Genomic DNA, 16,650 nt, shown 5'->3' on the forward strand with positions numbered 1-16,650 from the left:
ATAGCACTTATTGGAATTGATGTGAAAGAAGAATCTTAAATGAGACGTAAGACACTCCTGTTTTGATCCCTACCTCAATTTTGGATATAACAATTTATGAAGGAAGGACCCGATTTATCCTAAACCTCACTCGGGGATTAAGAATGACCTGGCATCACTGCTGCTGTGTTGTCATGGTTTAACCCCAATCTGCAACTAGAACCATGTGCTGCTTGCTTACCCCTCCCCTGCCTCCAGTGGGACATGGAGGAGAAATCAGGAAACTAAAGGCAAAACTTGTGGGTTGGCATAAAAACAGTTTAACAGAACAGCAAAAGGGAGAAGATAAGCAGTAACAACAATGAAAGAACATACAAAGTGAGGGAATAGACAACACAATCACTCACCATGCAGCAACACCCATGCACAGCCTGCTCCTGAATCACACTCACCCTGGCAGCAGTCATGACCAGTGGTCCAGAGCCACTGATCACAGAATCACAGAATGGTTGGGGTTTGAAGGAACCTCTGGCAACCTAGTCCAACCCACCTGCTAAAGCAGGTTCACCAGAGCAGGTCACACAAGAATGTGTCCAGACAGGCTTTGAATGTCTCCAGTGAAAGAGACTCCACAACCTCTCTGGGCAACCTGTTCCAGGGCTCTGGCACCCTCAAGGTAAAGAAGTTTATCCTCATATTCAGATGGAACCTCCTGTGCCTGTTGCCCCTCATGCTATTGCTGGGCGCCACTGAAAAGAGTCTGGTCCTATCCTCGTAACACCCACCCTTAAGATATTTATAAACACTGATGAGATCCCTTCCCAGCCTTCTCTTCTCGAGGCTGAACAGACCCAGCTCTCTTAGTCTCTCCTCATAAGAAAGATGCTCCAGACTCCTCATCATCTTTGTAGCCCTCTGCTGGACTTCCTCCAGTAATTCCTTGTCCTTCTTAAACTGGGGAGCCCAAAACTGGACACAGTGCTCCAGGTGTGGCCTCTCCAGGGCAGAGTAGAGGGGGAGGAGAACCTCCCTCCGCCTGCTGGTCACACTCTTCCTAATGCACCCCATGTACCACTGGCCTTCTTGGCCACAAGGGCACATTGCTGGCTCATGGTCAACCTGTTGTCAACCAGAACTCCCAAGTCCCTCTCTGCAGTGCTGCTTTCCAGCAGGTCCACCCCTAACCTGCACTGGTGCCTGGGGTTATTCCTCCACAAGTGCAGGACCCTGCACTTGCCTTTGTTGAACTTCATTAGGCTCCCGAAAGGGCAACAATTCAGACCACACTTTGCACTTGAAACATGATTGCACTGCCAGTCCTGGAGAAAACAAAGAGCATTCCAGACCCTGGCAACTCCCCACCCAGTGAATTCCTCCAAGCAGTGGGAGTTCCTTCCCCCAGCCAGCCCCTCAGTTTTATACTGAGCATGACCTGACATGGTACTGAATATCCCTTCAGTTAGTTTGGGTCAATTGTCCAGACTGTGTCCCCTCACAGCTTCCTGCAACAATTAGCCCTGTCCCAGCTGACCCAGCACATGCACAAATAATCATTTGCCTTTGTATAACAACAAATATTTGCTTGGTTTCTCTATATGTGAACACATTATTTCCAGAATATGAATTTTAAACTGAGATTATCTGTGTCAGTTCGAAACATATTTAGTGATTGGTGTTGGTGTGTGACTGTGATGGAGTCTTTCACCAGCAGTAAGAGAAGTTAATCCTGTTGTGTTGCCAGAAATAAAAAGGAATAATTTTTTTTACTTCTAAGACTGTCTAATCCAACTTCATTCACCCAGGAGTCAGTTCTGCTGGCTGGGAAGGCACAGTTTCCTCATAAGCTGTCTGTTGTTGAGTGAATCCAGAACAATTTGAATCCCAGACGCATCATTCTGCTGAGCCTTTGAATTGAGGTCATTATAAGTCTCAGTGTGCCTGTAGCTTGATCAGTTCTAGTAATGCTTTGGTTATTATTTTTTTAGCAATTTGCAGTCTTCAACTCTAGTAAAGGAATGGAAAACCTAGTAAAATACTTCCTAGTAAGTACACCTGTAGATCTTGAAGTCATGGGAAATACCGTTTACTGCAAATTTGCTAGTGTTTCTCATGTGTATTAAATGTATCTCCTAATCTATAACAGGCAGAATTGAAAGAGTGATTTTCTTATTAGTGCTTTGCAGAAAGGTAAAACAACAGGAATTTGATGTTTTAAGTAGTTCAGAGAGACAAAGTCCTCTGCTCAATCTGTCAAATAGGGACAGTAGTTTTAGTGCTGAAGAAATCCTCAGCACCTGTCTGCCAAGATACCCCCGTCTTTGCTAGTAACATCCCCCAACCTTATACTGCTGCTACACATGACTAGAGCACCTGATGTCTTGGCTGAGTTGCGTTGAGCAGATATGAGCAAAGCATCTTGGCCCCCTTTTTTTTTTTATATACAGGGCTGTTCGAGGATCGCAGAAATGGTATCTTTGCAACTGAAATGTTTGGAAAATGCTATATAGTAGATGAACTATAGTAGAGAAGCCTAATTCAGACTGACAGCATTGTTTAAAAAGACATTTTGCTTAAATTCAAAAGTGAGTGGGATAATGCAACAAGCAAACAGAAGAATATAATGATGCTTTCTTGATAATCATGCACTTGTTTTGCTGGAAAAGACCTGTAAGGTCATTGAGTGCAACTGTTAACTGAACACTGCCACAGTAAATCCTCAGAGGTATCTTCATTCTTGAACTCTCCATCCAAACTGCTAAAAAGGACTATTGATTTTGAATGTCATTATTTTAAAGTATTTTAAATTATGTTCTGCTATTGTTCTAAACCATGTTCTAAACATTTGAATAGTCTTTGCTGGAAACAGAGCAAAGAAAATGCATTTACGTTGCCTTTTTTTATCTTTACTAGGAAACCCGGTTAGATGACCATCATCATGTTGCAGTGGCTCTTGGGAAACAGGAGAGATTTGGACAGAAGCATTCTGATGTAAGAAATTATGAAGTATTTTCAGGTCTTGGTAACTAATCACTTGAACATAAACTTAATCTGATGCTGTAGCTAAAAATGTGTTAGCTCGGGTGTAGGGCCAAGGAGAAAACTTAAGCACAGCATTAAACAGATTGCTAGTGAACTGTTACCTCTAGTTTTGTTGTGCCTGTTTCAGGAAGCATCTGGGAAGGAGAAATTGTTTCAGAGGACAGCAAAAGACAGTGTCGGATCTGGAATGTATGTGTTAACAGTGTTCAGCGTGTTCAAGGGAAGATTAAGTGATTTTTGTCGCAGCCTGTTAGTACTCATGTGGGAAGGATAGCTTCCACAGAGGGAAATGGAGACAGTGAACCAGTCTGGGCTGCTAAACTAGTACAGCACCTCATCAAACTGATTTTAATGGGGGACTGTCAGTGCATGTGTCCCAGAACAGATCCATCTCTCAAACACGATTATGACAAGATAACCCTTGAGACATGCAGCAGCAACCAACAGATGGGAAGAACAGCAGTGTTAGTCTTCATTCCATGTGGTCTCTCTATTGAGAGAAACAACAAAGCTACTTAAAAGCTTTTCAGGATTTTCTGTGTAATTTAACAAAGGCCTGAAAATAGCAATAAAAGTGAAATTTGAGGCGGACTGGCAAGTTGTAGCTGAGATAGCTAGACAGTTGGCAAAGTGTGACAAATTGCCAGGTTTGTCTGTGGTGTTGTAGTTACTCACAAGAAAATGGGTTTTCTGTTATTTAAATACAAAGATTCTACCAGGAACTAGAAACAAAGCAGTATATGAATGGATAAAAGTATGGAATTCATGGTCATAAAGTCAGAGTCAGTGTTCAAAGATGACACAGAGAGGCAGACCTTTAACTAGTATTGGTTAGGAGGTTTTTTTTAAGAACAAAAAAAAGACTTATAGATTACCTTTGAGGATTTACTGTGGTAAATCAGTACTCAAATATTCTTTAGGAAAATATGTGCAATGTGTTTGACAGGACATACTCAAGTTTGCAGTGGGGCTACATATCACCCTTTTTCAGGAATACTGATAATTGTCAGTCTGAGATGAAAAGAAGGAGGCCATTATTTTTAAAGACAGTTACCTAAGTATTCTACAAAAAATTGGGGATTTTTCAGTACTGACCTTCACTGTCACTGCCACACACCTTAAAATTATCATAGAAAGAATAGACATGGTATCGAGAGTTATGATGGAAAGTATTTGAATCAAGAAAAATCTCAAAGGCATACTTGTCCACTGACTAAATTTTTGATGACGTAAATTTCATTAGCTCTATTCACTAAGAAAAGGCCATTTTAAATAGGACAAGCGAGTGTTCTGTGACTCCCCAATATGGAAACAAAGTGCCTCTTCAGGAGTCCTTCTAACAGAAATGTGGAGGAATAAATGTGACCTCGGCTCTTTCTAACAGAACTGTGAAAAAGTATTCTATGTGTTGCTAGATGTGTTGAGAGGAAAAGGTGTTCTTCATCTTAGTTCAAAAAACCTGAGTGTGTAGACATTATGCATTTGCTTCAGGATGTCAGTGCTTGTTTCTGTTCTCTCTCAGCTATAACAAGAGCAATTCATCATGTCCTATTTCCAGAACATGTACTTTGAGTGAGCTTTCTTCCCAACCTGAAGTACCTACAATTCACAGGAAAAAAAACAATCTTTACTTTAAAGTACCATAATTTAAATTCTCTAGTGTCAAGAATCTTAACAAAATGTCTACTAGTGATTGTTGTGTGCTTGAAGATACAGAACATTTATCTACACTCTTAGCTAGATTTAGTCAGTTATCTGAGGTGGGTCTCAGTGATAGACGTCTGAGTTTATAATTTTTTTATAATTCCTGTGTGGGCTATAAAATATCTTTTCATGGAATCACAGAATGGTTGGAGTTGGAACAAAACTCTGGAGATCATCCAATATTTTGTCTTCTTCAGTAAGCAATGTGTAGTTTAAACTGGACAGGAAATATTGCAGGAAGAAAACTGAGATTTATTGATTCATGTAATACCTATTCTCCTTAGGTATGTTCCGGGGAGCCTAACCAACCACAGTTTACATTATTGACTTTCGAAGATTTAGTTGCATCTGGTATTCCAGTTGCACCTGAGGATTCTGCATATTGGGATAATTTTTGTTCTAAGCAGGAGAGTCCAATGAAACAGAATTTACATTTACGATAAGAATACTTATAAGAAAAAAAAAATTGTCAAAGTCTTTATGTTGTTACTCTGTGTAAAGAGAGCGTGGGAATAAGTCCATGTGTGTAAATTAGTCATGTTTTTCCTTATTTAAAAAGTCTGATTTTCACCTTTTTAAAATTGCCATTGTTTATTAATATCTTAAGGAATATGCTTGTTTCCTCGCTGAAGGAATTCTGAATGAGAAGTCTAATCTGGCCACATGCTTTTTTGCCTCTCCATGTCTGTGGTTCTTACACTTCAGTAATTACCCATGCAAGGAACAGGGAACAGAGCTACAATAACGTTGTTAATTAGTCAACAACTGTTTAATACATAAAAATGTGTTTCTATACTTCATTTATGCTGAAGTTTAAATTATGATACTGCCTTTTCTCTTACAAAAATAGTAGTTTTATTCTCAGATGGGAGAATTAAAGCCAGAAGAATTGGTACAAATCCTTCTGCTGTTACTATATGGGGCGTTTGTACAACGCTTTGTGTAGCAGCAGGCTGAAGAAGTCTGAATCTTAGTAGTCTTGGAACTACATCTGTGCAAAACTAGTTTGAGGCAGGGAATTAATGTGTAAGTATTTCATATCCTTTTTACTTGCAGTCTTTATTATTTGAAGCTTCCTGTGTGTAACTTAGGGGTTGATTTTTAGCTGTTCTTTTTGTATTTTTTTGTCTCAGCAATATATGTAAGCCAAACAGCAGTTCAGTTTTCATCCACTTGCATTTACATCTCCACTGCCCTAGACACTAAATCATGTGGGGGAAACAAACAAACAAACACTGTTTACTTTTTTTCCAAATAGTCTGGTAACAGACATTTGAAGGCAGAATATTTTATTGTCTTATAGTAAATTAAAATTTCTGGAGATCTGTAGATCTTGAGTGTACCTTTAGAATATTTTGTATTCTTTTTCAAAACAAATCCTATTTTGTGCCATTACTTCTCACTTTCTTCTAGAAGTCATTAGTACATTATGGTCAATATAAATGTAAAGAAACATATTGAACCGAATGAGTTATACTGAATGAAAGGATTTTCACAACTAGAAAGAGTTCATTTCTGTCCTACAGTTGAACATAGATCTTCAGTGAATTTGGGTTTGTGTACAACTTGGCTGCCCTCTGTATTCTGACTAAAGGAGAATCTACTCGTAGTGTAACCATTTAAGCTATGCCCTCTTACAAAGATTAATAAAAGATTTAAAGAGAAAAGGATATACAAGCTTTTGGAGTTTTGCTGTAGATAATTCCAAATTCAAATAACACAGTTAAACTTTCCTACTTCAATGAGTTCTGATTAATATTTTGTTTCTATTTGAATGACTCTCTCCTCTTGCATGCTAATCATAGTTATCATCGTTTTTGGTGTTTTGCTTTTTTCCTCCAAAACTACAAATCAGCGAAGCAGTGACTCTTCTCTCCAGACTCCACAGGGGTTAAAATAGATGTTCAGTAACTTCAAATCTGAAGTTAACAGAAATACAGAGTAATTTCTATACAGATTGTAAGTCAAGTATTCCAGACTGGTTTTTTTAAGTGAAATATAACTTGATATAAATAATTGGAACTCCATGGAGGCCAGAAAAGGCTATTCAGTGGATATTTAATGGTGTCACTTACTGGGGTAGGATATTCTTAACTGACTCAGTTGACTCTAGTTTATTCTGTTTTACCCAAAGTGCACTATAGTGCCAGATGGGCAAACACATGAAGGTGCTTAAAAGCTGAGATAACTAGAAGCATTGCCAAACTGAAAGAAAGGACTCGTTCTGCCATAGATTTGGGAAGTCTGCAGAATAAGGAGGCCTCTTCGGAGGATGTGGGTCTGGAGGGTACTGAGCTCCATGGCTGGCTGGCTGTTAACTGGTCCAGTACACGCCAGTTGTCCCCAGTCACTGAGGACGCCATCAACTGCAGCTGTACCAGCCACTTTAAATTGCCAACTTTTTTGCTGGGAAAATGAAATGAGCTGCAAATATGGGGTGAGATGAAGAGGGCATTTTCAGATCTAGATTTCTGGGGATAAAGGAACTAATTTCATGGTAAGATGAGTTATTTTTGCCTGGGGACAGTGTCTCAAAACAAATTTTTTTCTCTCATTGGGAAGAGTTTTACAAGTATTAATGGAATTATTTATAATATTTTGCTTGCATGTACTTAGAGGAGAAAGCAATTTTGTTAAATTAGAAAATTATACTTGGTTTGCTTGCCATGAATATGATAATTTTCAGGCGTATATCTAATTAGAAAGATTGACAAAGGAGTTTGTTTTGGTTATCTTTCCTTGAAATAAAAGCATAGTTTCTAGCAGTCCAGGCAGAATCACCTAGAAGATGGCAGTTCCTCACATTATGATTTTTTTTCATGTCTTTGAATTACACTGAGCTATTTGAAAAATAAGATTAATCTCTTTTTTTCGACCTTAGGTAACAATAAGGTTAGGTGATGGTAATGCCTTGTGAAGAGCCACTCGAGTCAGGTTGTTTAATGTCAGTGCAAATGGACAGAATTTTTACACTTGCTTTTAGCACTGTGGGAAAGAGCAGCTGTATAGTTATGGAATTATCAGCTAAAAGCATGCTGCTAAAAGGCCAGCAAGATACTCTTGACTCTTTATGAATATGAATGGTCCTTCTTAAAGTCGTCAGAATATTATTCTAGGCATCTGGGTTCTGTAGGCGTGTATATTGAAATAAATGTTGCTAACATACAGATAAATTAATGTAATCTCACAGTTTTAATATTTTTTTTTTTTTTTTTATTTCACCACCACACTTTCCCTTATGTAAAAGTTGGCCATAGAACTGGCTTCCTTTGCAATTCCTCAGAATACAGTATTAATATCCATAGTTTCTCGTAGAAGTACTGGTCCAGCACAGCTCCAGCTTCCCTCACGAGCTCCAGTTGTTGTCCTAGTCCGGTGAGGATGAGCTGACCTTTGCTGGTCTCCCATCACTCTTCTATATGCAAGAAATTTCCCAGTTGCCTTTGGATTCCTTCTTTAGAGCTCTAATCCTTTATCTGTTTTCTTTTCTAAATACTGCCCTAGACGTGACTACACCACATACTTGGATCCTAAAAGTTAAGCAGCTGCAAAAACACCAGCTCTGCTCCACATGAGCCTTTTTCAGCAGGGATGTGACTGGGTAGTCTTTTTCCCTACTGAGCGGGACTGACCAGTCTCCTGGTTCCTCGAAGTGTGGATTTGGGTCTTCAATCAGATCCACTGCCCTAGGCTGTGGATCAACCCAATGTTTCTGAGGAGTAGCTGTTAACAGTCTCTGACCTAAACATTCTTCTAAATGTTTTTTAAAGTTTTAGTCTTTGGTGAACAGATTGTCAAAAGTGAATAAATGTGGTTTAGTTTGGACATATTATCGTGTTTAAACCTTTGTGTATCTTGTAAAAAAATTGTTAGAGTGGATTAGGGATTTCAGGGGATAAAACTGTTGGAGATAATTTGCGGCTGTGTGACAAGAGACTGGGGCCATTTGCTGTCAAAATCTGTAACTGAAAAGTGGATCACAGGAATTTGCTCTTTACCTTTCACAAAGACTGTAAATCTGTACAACAAATATATTATTACTATATAATGGGATCAAATGCACTGATACTAGTCAAATATACTGATCTTAGACAAGAAATCATAGATGTAGCAGCAGAAATAATGTAAATATGCTTGTAATTTGTATGTTCTTGGAAACACCCTGGCAACAACTAGCCTTTAAACAACCATCTTTACCCAAGACATTCCAATAAAGCCATGATCTGCAAGGAAAATCAAGATAGGATGGAAAAGACAGCTATACAAGTGAGCGTAGACTCTCTTTGTTGGAGTTTTACAAGATTATAGTGCTACAATCTACAAATAAGGTAAGTGGTACTTGGGCAGGATTGACCAAGTCTAAACCAGTGATTCAGACCTCCCTCCTTAACTGCTGCCTCATTCAGCAAGTGGGTGGACTTGCTAATTTTCGCTTCATATTCTTCTAGAATACAGATATTTTGGATTACTCTACACTGTATAGAAAATGTAATCATCAAAATAAATTCTAAATTCTTCTCAAGAGAGCCAACATTATAAAAGTTTTTTTCAAAAAGTCACTCTTTGTAATATGTTATTTTCTTGTGCTGTACATAAAGGTTTTTTTATCGTCAGATACTATGTATGACTCGTATTTCTGCTAAGATTGAATGTAATTTCTTTATTGAAATAAAAAGTGATCTATTTTGTGTTTGTGCTCGTGTTTTGTGTTGTCTGTCTGGTTCTGCTGTTCTCGGTTCTTTTTTTATCTCACTATTATTTAGATCCAGACATAGATGTGATTGCTGAAACACTTGCCTAACACTCCTTTGTTATTTTTGAAACAGTTCTTGGGAACACAAAGCTGTGTACTCATAGTGACATCCTTCAGATGAATCCTGAAGCAAAGGTCTGGAGCAGATGAGGTGTGTTCAAGTCTTTCTCAGGGACAAAGACACTCCCTATTTTCTTCCTGCAATTTTAATTGAATAATGTGCACCCTAGTTTCTTGACATAAATATGACACAATGCATATTCTGCATTAAGAGTGACTGTGTTGTTATTAGGTCTAAATCTCAATAGTGTGAAAGTTAATGCTTGTAGGAAGATAACTATTTTCAACAACAAGGCTACACTGTTGCATAGTATTACTTAGACGACTAAAATTTCTGAAGAATTTTTTTAGGAACTCTGTTGTAGAGCACAAAGGTTCTTTATGTTGTAACAGGAGCTTATTCACAGAGAAAAAGCACTTTTGCGTGCACAAGTGTTTTCTTTAAAACTCTTGAAAAATGTTTTGGATTTGTAAGTGATGTTAACTTTAAGAAAATGGGTATTTCAGTTGAAATGCATCTTTGACCCACCAACATCTGGAGATTCCCCACTCACCTTTATTTCTACTCTACAAAGCAGCGAAGCAGCACTGTTAGAGAAGCTACTCAGTAGCCACCGTATAAAAATGTCCTCATACCGCAAATAGAAATGTATCTGCAATAAATTTTTATAATCTGTTAGGAAATAGTTTGCATCACTACTAATGACTGAATGACTTAATACATTCTGATATATTTTAAAGCTGCCTTTTTATGTTTTTAGGGGCTATCAGCCTGATAGGCAAAGGAACAGTTTGGGTCATGGTGCATCTAGTTGTTGTCACATCCAACTGGTTCTACATATCACTAGTGAAGTCTGATTCTTCCAACTGAAGTAGGTGGGAGTTTCTAACAATAAAGTTTTAGCCAGTGGCGACCAGGTACAAACCCCCATCTTTTTATTCTGTTGGAAAGGTCTTACTCAAGTGCTAATTTTAGACTTCCATTTCTTTTTTCTTGGCTGCTAAGAATCTTACTGAGTAGTAACCCTGCCTGTGTCAGCCTACAACCTGCTGATGAAATTTTTTTCTGAAAAGGGGATATGTTTTCCTTCTGTGGAGGAGCATTCTGTAGGAGTTTCTACCTTTTAATCAAAGTTATAATCCTCTGAATAAAGAATTTTAAGTCATTGTTTTGCAGATGTGTTCAAGGTGAGTGCACTATCTATCGATCTGCCATGGAAAAAAAAGAATGGGTCCTACTGAAGGCAAGGATTTTATTTTTAAGTCCCAAGCTTAGAAATGCTGTGTGTCAAGTGTACATAAACAGTTTGCCAGACTGCTTGTCAGATATATCCTGGGGATTTTGGGGTGCCCATTGAATGTCCTGAGCAGGGTGAGGGCAGGAAGTTCACGCCAAGGCTCCCAGCATGAGAGGCAATGCCAGGACTATATGTAATAGCAGAACTTGGAAGGACTGATAGAGGTTTGGTAAATGGTAACGTTCTTACGAATGGTAAAGCTCTAAAGGGGTGGTTTTTTTCCAGGTTCATATTTTTTTGTTTTGGTAGCTATGTTGTAGACATATAAAATCTTTCATGTTGGATTTGTTATTACGCCATGAAGTTACCCAGACACTTGAGTCTTGTCAGATGTTCCACACGGGCACTGAGATTTTGATTGCATTAGGATCTGAGGACTTAGCTCAGTGTGATTGCTGTTGGCAGACTTGCCTTTTTTTTTCTTTCTGAATAAACTGGGGCATCAATTCTGTCCCATTTCTGCTTGTGTCAGTGTGACTTGTGCGGAGCCCACGGTACCACAGGACCTACAACACACCTGCCTGAGGTGCTGTTTGCTGCAACAGCTTTTAATGGGGTAGTCCCAGCGTGCTGGCAGGTTATTGTCCATGAGCTGGCAAGAAAATGTTTTGGTATCATTACCAAAAACTGATGTAATGCTTCCCTAGTAAATTAATTGAAAAGATGAGTAAAGGAATTGTATATTAAGACCTTAGTGTTGTGCTGTAAATAATAAGGGGAAATGAATGTAAAAGACAAGCTAAAAGTATATTAATGCTAGCTTTTAACTCACAGAGATAAGTTCTTAGTTCTCCTTTGCTCTAAGGTCTCAAAGCGGCTGAAATTATGTTAATCCTTTTATTTGGTTTTCCCTTTTTTCCCCCTCAAGGTTAAATAGTAGTATCCATCTTACACACTTTCAAAGCTCCTGTTAACATTTTCCACCTAGCTATGGAGTTTCTCTTGTCACCCTAGTTTAATGTTTCCAGCCTTGGTTCAGTGTTCCAGAAAATTGCTTTCCTTTAATCTTGAAATAATCTGAGGCTCACTCAAGTAGCCAGTCACATCCACTTTATCCAGGGGAATGACAGAATCATAGAACAGTGTGGGGTGGAAGGGACCTTCAAAGCTCATCCAGTCCAACCCCCTGCAATGAGCAGGGACATGTTCAACCAGATCAGGTTGCTCAGGGCCACATCCAGCCTGGCTTTGAAAGTCTCCAGGGATGAGGCATCTGCCACCTCTCTGGGCCACCTGGGCCAGTGTTTCACCACCCTCATTGTAAAAAAAAATTCTTCCTCATACCTAACCTGAATTTCCTCTCTTTTAGTTTAAAACCATTGCCCTTTGTCTTGTCATAACACACCCTTCTAAAAAACCTGTCCCCAAATCTCTGACCAGTGACAGAAAGCAGGAGCTTGGACAGCACCTGAACTCATGTAGAGATCAGCCACTCTCCCATTCTCCTCCCTCATGTGTCTAGGACCCTCCATGCTCACAAGAAGACATTAACTGCCCGTACAGGGTGCATGTGTAGCCCCTTCCATGGGTACAGTGGTGCTAAGGGATGTCCTTCCCCTTCCCCTTCCCCTTCCCCTTCCCCTTCCCCTTCCCATTTTTCTTTTCTTTTCTTGTGTTGAAGCTAATGCTTCTGCCCCATGAAGTTACTAATTGATATTCTCATCCTTGTTTGCAATTTTTGCCATAATATCCATGTACTGCTGGATTTGGCTTTAAGGCATCACAGATGACAACCCTAATACCAGTGCAGAAGGGACTGCAGTGTTGAGGAAATGCAAAAAGCCTAACAAAAGTATAAATGATCTTTATAAATATGATTACAGATTTTTTGTGTGCTATATGTGTAATATATTGACAATATCATATATTATCTGTTATATAAGAATTTTATATATTTATTACATATATATTTATACATGTAGACTTACATATCTGTATACACATACTCTATAGAGTATTTGTCAGTTAAAGATAGGCCTGTGTTTTCCTCTGCAGTTTGTATAGGTGTAAATACCTATATATAGTTTAAAAAAAGCAGAGTTGTTATTTTTTATTGTAGCATGGTGTTTGATATATTTCAGTGTTTACCTATTAAAATTACTTTGAGTTTGCATTTGAAACAGCACACAGGCAAAAATCTGAAAATACTACCTTGGAAGTACTTTCTCTTGTAAATACACTGCATTTTCTCAGCTTCAGCAACACAGTTTTCTCTAATTTATCACTGCTGCAATCAGGTGAGTAGATTCTCAGCCCATGTATCAGCTACTTGTATAACACAACATGTTCCATATCCTCATTGAGAGCATTTGTGAAAGGTACAGCAAACTGCTTACTCAATGAGGTCACTGGACTCCTTGTAGGAGAAATGGAATTTTCCTGCCTGTGTTAAGTTCAAACACTGTCTAATGAACAGAGAAGTATTCTCAGCAAGCAGTGTTTACTACCTACATAAAAGCAGTTAATCTTGTGACCGTTTTGTGATTTACAATTAATTAGCTACCTATACAACATTAGGGAAATGTATTGGATTACTTTAATATAGTAAATTTTATGTGGGTAAAGGTTGTGTTTTTGCTTATACCATAATTGAAATTCTCATGTGAGTGAAAACAGCGTATTACAAAGAGACTGATCTTTCTGATATCATTGCTTCTGCCTAATTGCTTGTTATGATCTTTAAATCGTTGGCTTTGTTAATTTAGAATGTTTTCCCTGAAGTGCAGTAGGATATTTGCATTTACACTGGGGCAGTCAGGCAGCTCCTACTTGCAGAAATCATTGTTATCTCTCAGTCACCTTTCAGAATAAAAAGAGACAATAGCAAACTGCTGGTTGCAGTGAAAGCACATTGGTTTCGCTTGGCTGGGGTGACCCCAGTTGTGCTGGCCATAGAGCTCTGTAACATTGGTCATGTAAATGCCTTTAAGTAACCAGAAAACAAGTTTATATTCCGAGCCTTCAGTTAAATGAGGGGAGAAAGTAATGTCAGTGAAGAAACCATGTATGTGCCAGGAATCTTAAAATGGATCTGATTTATCTATAAAAGTCGATTTGGGGACTGCTGAAACAATGTGATAGAATGATTACGTTTTTTGGTTTGGTTTGGTTTGTTGTGGGTTTTTTTGCCATGACAGCAGTTTGAGTGCAGCAATGATAGAGTTGTTGAGTTTGTATAAAGAGCTTTTAAAAAGGAAATGAAAATGCAGTTGCATTAAAATTTAAATGTGATAATGCAAATATATCTGTTTCAACCACACAATGTGTTTTAACTCATCTGTTCTCTCGCTACAGTCAGTCCATCAATGACAGATATATCAGTGTTGTGCTATGGATATGTAGCATACACACACACACACGCATACACATGTGTATACTTTTTTAATATATATATATATATATATATATGTTACACACATAATCAGCTTTAAATGAACTAGAAACTAATCCCATCTTTGTTATCTCAGTAACCAGGAAGTGCAAGAAAAGAGCTTCAAAGGCAAGCAATAAAAGTAGTACAAATATATTGGGCTGATGCAAGAGACAATTTAAGGTTCAGCAGTGGGGAAAATTATAAAGCCTACCTTGAACAAATAGGAGAAAGAGCAGATTAAGACATAATTTTTTTACTAATTTGAAGCTTTTATTAAAAATACATTAATTAGAAATGTGAAAAGGAGTGAATATAGTGAAATATCTTCTTTTTTTTTAATGTGTTGTTTAATGATTGACACTTCATATGAGGTAAGTTAACAATAGAAACACAAGAAACAAGACTGCATTGAATTTATTTTGCTTTAGCCCATGGGTCTTAAGGGCTTTTCCAGTTGAGCATCCAGCATGACAGCGGAAAATCTGTGGTATCTTTAAAGTGCGTGTTTGAAATATGTTTGATTTTCTAACAGGTCTTCAAAAATAGAGTCCAGATGCAACTGTTTCAGACAATAAATGCTTCTGAAAAAGACTCTTGACATTGTGGGGCGGCAGGTAGTAAAACACCCATTAATTAGAAAATCTGATGAGCGTGTCACAGCCAAATAACTACTGTGTGCTCTGTCCCACTCTGAAGAGGTGATTTCATAGTCTTGGTATAAGGCACGATACCAGAAATGCCTCCCATCTCATCTCCACCATGTAACAGTATAGGTGCTGTGGGACATACACAAACATACTCTTGGTGTCCATAAAAGAACATTATCAGTAAAACAATTATCAAGAGCATAAGTTTTAACAAAAATCTGAATCTAAACTCCTGTGAAGTTTTCCATCCTGAGCTGCTGAGGATGGATGCCTATTAGCTTTTGTGTGCCTGCTTGAGATGAGTCCTTGGCTCTAAGGAATCTGATTTCAACCACAGGACACCAAGTCTGAAGTTTGCCCGTTACACAGGGCTTCCCTTCTGGGCTTCAGTAATGTCTCTGAGAGCACTGATTAGCCAGGGAAAATTGGAAAGAGAAATGAGGCAGACCAAGGATTGCAAAGCAGTCTGGCACCTGAGCTGGCATCAAACAAGACTTTGGAAGAAGCAGCTTTATTTCTTAAGCTAAGTACAGGGACAGCTAAAACCTGATTCTATGTAGAATGGTTTATAGTGTAATTTTTATGGTGAAAACCATTGTTCTAAGGTTTATGGATTCTAAAATAAGACTCCAGTATGTCTCTTTTTCCTTAATGGAAATCAAAACATGTGTTTTGATGTGAAATGATACAGGGAAACGGCGCAGCCAGGAGGAAAAAATTAAGAAGCCTTCTGATTCTGGTAGTAAAATATTTTTCCTTTCCTCCAACTTCCAAAGTATAACATTTTGGTATCTCTTAACATACATTTTCTTTTAATATTATATATGACTTTTTGTTCATGTTTTGGGTCTAAAATGGCCTTACTTCTGTTTTAATCAAGAAAGAGCATATGGTTGTATTTTAAATGGATACCGCTAATTTGAAAGTAGCATTTAGAATCAGTCTCTGCCTGTTGGCTGGATTTCTGTGCAACCATAATAAAATCACTTCTGGATGCCTCTGTTTCCCCTCTGTCTGCATATCATCAGCTGAAACTGCAAGCCCCTTCGGAGAAAGAAACTGTCTCCCAGTACTTCATAAAATGGAGGCCTGGTCTGAGTTGGAGCCTCTTGGCATTACTCTTACACAAATAATACAGAAATAATCGAATCCCATCAATGACAAACCTAATAATCCAACAGCAGCTCCTTCGAACTCAGACAATGCTGTTCTACCTGGGGAATGCTCATAGGTCGTTGTGCTGATGCAATACAGACTTGGCTGTTGGGCTGCTAATACACTGCAGAGATGGGCACAGACTTTGGGTGGCTCCTGTGTATGGAGACATCGCTGTTAGGCTCTTCCATCTTGGTGTGCTGGGTTTCTCGGTCTAACCTATAGGTGGTTTTCAGTTGAAATTTCTAGTGTTTTCATGCCTGCCTGTTCCTTCATTTGAATTAATAAGTCTTTAATAGAATTACAGAATATCTATGCCAGTAATGTTTATACAGCAGGCAGTATGCCAAAGGCTTGACAACATCATAACTGAATTAAACGTGAGCATATGTATGAACTAAAAGATAATTCAGTTGTGCTGAGGGTATATGGCCTCTGCTTACCATGCTTTCCTGCTTAACCTACAACTTCTTGGCCAGAATGTTTTTCTCTTCTGCAGGCTGAGGTCTCTTTTGTATGCTGATTGCATCCCCAGCCAGTTCATAAATACCATATAATCACAGCACACCTTTCTAGCACTCTCCTCCTGTTCACATTATTTTACCCCTTTCGGTTTCATTTCCCTCTATGGGGAACTAAGCC

General features: G+C 38.5%; 1 protein-coding gene across 3 annotated transcripts in view; it reads left to right on the forward strand.

Moving 5' to 3' along the window:
- The window catches only part of AASDHPPT (aminoadipate-semialdehyde dehydrogenase-phosphopantetheinyl transferase), a 34,586-nt gene extending 25,172 nt beyond the window's left edge, over positions 1-9,414 (forward strand). Inside the window, exons 5-6 of one of the 3 annotated variants that reach the window (XM_065048602.1) lie at positions 2,890-2,967; positions 3,146-5,000. In XM_065048602.1, coding sequence (XP_064904674.1) covers positions 2,890-2,967; positions 3,146-3,292 — 225 coding nt within the window. In that variant the 3' untranslated portion in view covers positions 3,293-5,000. The other 2 variants (XM_065048607.1, XM_065048600.1) reach the window with 2 other exon arrangements.
- Positions 9,415-16,650: the final 7,236 nt, after the last annotated feature.

This window comes from Columba livia, chromosome 1 (genome assembly GCF_036013475.1).
Source record: "Columba livia isolate bColLiv1 breed racing homer chromosome 1, bColLiv1.pat.W.v2, whole genome shotgun sequence".
Classification (NCBI taxonomy): domain Eukaryota; kingdom Metazoa; phylum Chordata; class Aves; order Columbiformes; family Columbidae; genus Columba; species Columba livia.